The sequence below is a fragment of the Branchiostoma floridae genome, chromosome 12 (genome assembly GCF_000003815.2).
Source record: "Branchiostoma floridae strain S238N-H82 chromosome 12, Bfl_VNyyK, whole genome shotgun sequence".
NCBI lineage: Eukaryota > Metazoa > Chordata > Leptocardii > Amphioxiformes > Branchiostomatidae > Branchiostoma > Branchiostoma floridae.
In genome coordinates, this window is record NC_049990.1 from 14676430 (window position 1) to 14682751 (window position 6322).

General features: G+C 43.9%; 1 protein-coding gene across 1 annotated transcript; it reads left to right on the plus strand.

Annotated features, from left to right (window-relative positions):
- The first annotated feature begins 1187 nt into the window (after positions 1-1187).
- On the plus strand, positions 1188-5440 carry LOC118427031 (uncharacterized protein DDB_G0292642-like). Its single transcript, XM_035836669.1, has 4 exons — positions 1188-1335; positions 2611-2954; positions 3642-4113; positions 5216-5440. Exons 1-4 carry the CDS (start codon positions 1267-1269, stop codon positions 5348-5350), a joined length of 1020 nt encoding a protein of 339 aa, XP_035692562.1. The 5' UTR covers positions 1188-1266; the 3' UTR covers positions 5351-5440.
- The last annotated feature ends 882 nt before the right edge of the window (positions 5441-6322 follow it).

The following is a 6322-nucleotide window of genomic DNA, read 5'->3' on the forward strand; positions in this document are numbered from 1 at the left end:
AGCCCGAGAAACCGACCGCCGACCGGCCACCCCTCAAGGAAGCCGAGATCGATTCCCCAAGATACTCTTTTCCAAATCCGAATGCCGACTACTCCCGACTGCCAAAGATACCCGGGCTTCTTGGGTATTAAAGAGCAACTTTCCATCAGAGATTTTACATAATGCCAAATGGAAACAGCGATTGGTTAGAAGAGCGGCGCCCACGTGGCATCCTGACGTCATTGTTGACATCTTGACGTCACAGAGACGCGCTACCACCCTAACAGTGTGCGGCCGTCACAGGGAAGATTCAATAGTTATTGACGGGGAAGGGCTCTAATAAGGGGTGATTCAGTATTAAGGGTATAGGGCTCTAGTTATCCTCGCTACACTGTCACAAAACTGATCTTGTGCCATTGGGAAAAGGCTAAGCACTCTCCTTACATCCCTCAGGTGAAATTGAGAATATGTATTAAGGAAATCCCTTATTAACTAGGTCCTGCGTTTAGGGAGAGCCACACCCCACACATATTAAAGACCCAACAGCACCTACTGAATAGGAATAGGGGCACGCCACAGCGTGGGATGGTACTGAACCATAGTTGGTAATCCCCGTCAGGTTGTTTTTATTCCGCGGTGACTCATTTTTCATGAAGAGGGGGAGGGTATGCGCCATTGTGGGTGAAAACGTTATGTGTTCCCGTTCTATTCAAACAGCCGTTTTTTTTTATCATGTAATAAACTGCATTTATTAATTCGACGGTTCAACACACACGTTTGAAAGCGCAGTTCTATGTTCATCTGAAGTACATTCTTGCGTACCACCCCTTTTTTAAAGAGTGGTACCGTCCGGGGAAGTCCATGATGCAATGTTATGTGTTTTCTTTGGTGACGAAAGAAAGCGGGAAAATCGGAAGGTTTCACCTTCGGGCTTCGACTGTGCCATTTAGGTGCCTTAGGGATGTTTTCCCTTTTTACCTTTCGTAATATGGTTATACATGTATAACGAACAAATTACCACTTATTCTGCTGGCCAAAGCATGTGTCATTTACAAGTATACCGTGGCAACAACGGAAGTCACTTGCCTTGTAATGTAAAATGTAATTTGCATCAATATCAAGCCAAATCTGCCCAACCACCTTCCATAGAATGGTATCGTCTTGTTTCGACTTGTATGACGGAGAGTCCCTTCATATCCGACAGACAATAAAAATGTATAGTGGGAATTTCACAGCTTTCCAATTTGCGAACTCGGTTCGAATTCTCCTTCCCGTTTTCCTGCAAAGATGGGACGCATGTGGCAGCTTTTTGTCAAGGGGATAAATGGAAAGTCAATCCTTGTGGATATCCACCAGGTATGTAAAATAGGTCCCGTTTATAATACTTTCGCCAGAAGATGGGTAGCGTTGGTGTGTATGACTGTGAGTTTTCGTCCATCCGTCTGCAATCACAGCCTTCGCATGTATCAGTCTCACTAGGCCTTTTTTGGCTCAAAATGCACTATTGCTGGCCATTTCTTTTTGTACTGGGTTGTTGGTACCGCCGGCTGAGAGCCTGCTGTTGAGGTTATGGTGGACTTATCAGAGATATGGTACTAGTATTAACATTCGGTATTACTTGATGCTACCTCAAAATGGTTGCATTTATGGCCTCCTATCGGCTTTTTATGGTACTGCATTGGACCTGAAGATGACACGGCCACCATATTAGAGTCTGTGGTAGATGCATGTAGCTGTTGGGCAGACAGAGAAACAACAGAAGTTTTTTTTCTCAGGTGGCACGGTAGCGTTTTGTGTTCGAAAGTTCGCATACTTAATAAGGGTACTGTTTCTCGCTGTGACTCATTGTCAAGACAGCTGGTCACTTTCATTAGAATACCGTGTTGCCCCGCGCGAAAAACTATCTGTTTAAACTCGACGCCCCAAGGAACATGATTCAAATCTCAGTTCGATGTGCATTTGTATTACATCTATCACCCCTTTTGAAACAATCGCACCGTCCGGGGAAGTCCATGATGCAATGCTTTCTATTTACCTTGATGAAGAAAGAAAGCGGAAACCCATACATACGAAACTAACGCTTTGGCTGCGATGAATATAAATTGTCTAGAACAGAGTTTGATTTATGTCATTTATTAGGAAGGAACATATACATGTATCTAGATTAGTTAAATGATTAGTGTTGAATAACAGTAATATCATTTCATACGAAATAATTGTAACTTAAGTCAAGAGGAACAGTAATAGATATATTATAAGCATGAGTTTGGAGGTCTCATATTCCCATGAAATATTACCAGCGTTTTTTTAAACTCTATTAAAATGTCGTCCACATTTGCATATCTATATAATATATTAAAGAAATGTTACTGCAGCACCAAGTTTAACTGACAAAGAGCCAAAAATCGATCTCCAGTGACATGATAAGCCATCTACCAAAAAAAAATTGCAAATCCATCCGGTGGTTCTTAATGTATCATTCGGACCCAAAACAAAACTTCCATAAAATGGACTTTCTACACACCTTGTGCAAGATCTCATCCAACTACCAACTAGGCTTATAAATATTCTCACTAACGGAGACCAAATAAGTTACTCCTGCCAATAATCATATCATCTGTACATTTTAAGGACGCCACAGTGGACGAACTTATTGACAAGATTAGTGAGAAGAATAAGATCCCGCCGACGACTCAGCGCGTCATATTCGCAGGCAAACAGCTTGAGTATGGTCAGGGAAAACACCTGACCGACTACAAAATACAAAACAACTCCACCCTCTTCGTCGTGCTTCGTCTGAGGGGAGGCAGCGGCACCTCTCCTCCACCTAAGCAATTGGACGACGACGTCGAGACCACCGAGGCTCCTGATATGATCAGTTGGGAGGATGACCCTAGCATCCCCCGAGCCAAGATGTCTTGTGGCCACGCCATCACTCCGGGGTCACTCACCACCTATGGCGAAAGTCTTTTGAGGTACATGTTTCTCATATAACGTTATACTCAGCTTTTGAGATTAACCCTATTCAGACCGGGGGGGTAGGGCTGTTATGTCGTATAACGCCGGAAAGGCATTTGCTAGAGCTACCAAATTTACTGAGTTTTCTCAACATTTAGTTAGCAACAATTTCACGAGGTTTAAAAATTTTCCATTTTTCGATGTTGCCATGGCAAGCATTTGTTGACAGGCATTTTTTCTTTACGAAAATCGCTAATTTCTATTCTAATAATACATTTTCCATGCTTATTTGGTATATGACTGCTATTCTATTACATAGATACAGTCTTATGCTATCTAGAATATATAACATAATTCAAAATGAATAAATTATGCTAAGTTGATGACGCCATTGGCCAAAATTCAAGATGGCGGACCACAAGACTAGATCAACAAAAACTAGTTTATTATCGATTAGAATTTGTAGCTACCTATCATCCTTTCATCAAAAAAGATGAAATGAACATCTTTATTCTATTTCTGTTATGCTTTGTGATCATTTTCTGAAAAAAATGTATTTATGACAATTCAAGGTCGTGGATACAAGATGGCGGACACCTACTGGGTATCTAAGACGTCAGGAGGTGCTGTAAGCCCTGCAGTGTTTTTATGAAATACATTTATTGTGTATTATAACGGACAGATTATTATTTTAATTTTCACAGCGAAGGAAAATACGTCTTCAAGTGTCCTTACGTAAGCCCAAGTGGGAAGCGTTGTCGCAAAGAATGGCACTATTCTGAAGTCCGTCGCATCGCCGTTCTTACAGAAGATGAGAAGAAGCAGTTCGAGACCCAGATCTCCGACAACTACCTCCTCAAGGGTATGGGCATTCAGGAGTGTCCCAAGTGTCGCTCCTACTGTGAGCGAAGCAACAAGGATAAGCGTGTGGTGTGTCCCTTCTGCTCGGCTTCTGACGGCGTGGAGTACCACTTCTGCTGGCATTGCCTGCGCAAGTGGGTAGGGGGCGGTGCTGAGCAGTGCGGCAACGACGACTGCAGCGGGGAAGACCCGCGCCTGAAGATACTCCGCGACTGCGAGAAGAAAACCATCGTGAAGGTGGTAGGCTGTCCCTCCATCAGAGCTTGCCTGAAGTGTGGCATGCTCATCGAGCATGAGGAGGCCTGCAAGCACATGGTACTTCCGTTGATTATGTTTTCACATGGTTAAAGTCTGATATCAAAAGCTAAGGGCACAACCCGCCGTACGTGCAAATACGTGCTGTCTACGTGCCAAAACGTGGGCAATCTTTTGGATCCGTAAGTGGTAAGTACTGCCTCCGTACGAACTCGTTGGGAATCCAACGGATTTTGGAGCACGCAGACACGCCGTAGAACTTTACGTGCAGGCAAAACTTTGTGTGCCATCGGCTGCGGATTCGCCCCCCGTGCGTGCCAGTACGGGGGACGCGCCTGCCCTGTACAGCCTGAATGTTTTCAGAAATACGTGGCGGATGTGGCCTCCCCAAAAACGTACGGACAAATTGCACGTACTTTGGGTTATGCCCTTTGCTTTATGCTAAGGGAACAACCCGGTGTATGTGCTTTTTTTTGGGAGGCCATGTCCGCCACGTTTATCTTTTCTGAAAAAGTGGGGAAGAACTGGCAAGAGCAGGGACTAACTCTACTCGCTGTACGAGGCACAAGCGTCGCCCGTACAGGCTCGTGCGGAGGGTGAATCCGCAGCGGGAAGGCAAAGAAAGTTATTCATGCTCTTAGCTACTGCGTGTCTGCGTGCTCCCAAATCCGTTTGATTCCGTAGGATTTCGTACGGAGGTGGTACTTACCGCTTTGGGGTCCAAAAAGATTGCCCACGTTTTAGGCAGCACGCAGTTGCAAGTACGGCGGATTTTGCCCTTAGCTTTGGTGTGTTTGTTTTTGGTCTGGTGCGTCATGAACATGTATAATCGTAATTTCATGACTGTTAGTACACTGGTAGGTCTTGGTTACCGCTACAAAGTGACTCTTAGCGGTTCATTTCGGTACTACAGAGCTTCGGATCAGATTTTTTTATTTGGAACATGATGTATTTTCAGATGGGTGTTGTGTGGATTTCGAGCCCTCTAGCTTCTGTCAGTTACTTCTGAAACAATAGATTTTTCCCTCAGACGTTCAGGTTGGGACATTTTTATCGTCCTGTCGACGTTCAGGGACAACGTTTAATGTTCTTCAACATCCCTTCATCGTTCATACATATCTAATTGTCTGATGTGCCTTCCCCCCCCCCCCCCCCCTTCCAGACCTGTACGACGTATAGCCAGATGTTCTGCTTCATCTGCCTGAAGCCAGCCCAGAACGGAAGCTACCAGTGCGGCAGTTACAACAGCCCGTGCAAGATCGCCGACGTACAGAAGACCATTCCTGGTGACAACTAAACTGAAAATGTGTCTAGGCAAGATTAAATCTTAATTACCGAATTTGTGGCGTCAGGCGTGGCGTAACTGGTAGAGCGTTCGGCTCGGAACCTAGAGGTTCTGAATCCCCACCATGCCCCACCCGACGTTGTGCCCTTGGGAAAGGCACTTTACACGACCTTCCTCACTCCATCCAGGTGTAAAAATGGGTACCTTCTGTCTGTACCGTGCATGTGGCACTGTTAATATAAGTTACAAAAAACTTGAGTGCAGTGCCACATTGTCCTCGTCTGTAAATAGAAAGAAAAAAAATCTTAATTACCTTCGCCAAGACAATTATGTTTTCAGTTATGCCCTAGTGGCTTTGGTGTTGGCCTATATGCAGGCAGTAGAATAACTTGAGAAGTTTTTGATGGATCTTCATGATATTTAGTATTTTAGTAGCGCTTGTTGGAAGAAAGGTCAAGTTCAAAAAGTGTGGCAATGAAAAAGCATTGCCATGGCGACGGTAATATTGTTTGACTTTTTTGTAACGTATTGTATTGTATCCTGATAGAGATAATTGAGGAATTGTATGCTTGGTAAGTCATGATGATGTTCCGGACTGCATGTGCTAGTGTCGTAGTGTCGCGATACGTTGGCTTAATGTGCTGTGTAGTATGATGTTGTTGATACACAAGTTAAGTATTATCATGAAGAAATATCAATACAATTAAACGACGTTAAAATTAGAAAGATTATTTCAAACATGCTACATGTTACATTGATATTTTGCAATAATCTGCGCCTGGCCAGATGAGTGTTGGATTTCGCGTAATCCATTTTATGGCAGCGGTTCCATGGAATCAAGGCATCTGGCCAATGCTGCAATGTTGAAGTAGGTATATGAATAAGCCATTCTATAACATCTGCTCAAAGTTCAAGAGCTAAACGACCTTCTGTGGCATACAGGGAGATAGAAAGATACAACCAAGTTACGGTAGGTTGGTACTT

What these genes read in the sequence shown, in the direction of transcription:
- LOC118427031 (XM_035836669.1), top strand. Translation starts at nt 1,267, where the DNA reads ATGGGACGCATGTGGCAGCTTTTTGTCAAGGGGATAAATGGAAAGTCA. An exon ending in TCCTTGTGGATATCCACCAG is followed by an intron (nt 1,336 to 2,610) that starts GTATGTAAAATA and finishes GTACATTTTAAG; the next exon opens with GACGCCACAGTGGACGAACT. An exon ending in AGGAGGCCTGCAAGCACATG is followed by an intron (nt 4,114 to 5,215) that starts GTACTTCCGTTG and finishes CCCCCCTTCCAG; the next exon opens with ACCTGTACGACGTATAGCCA.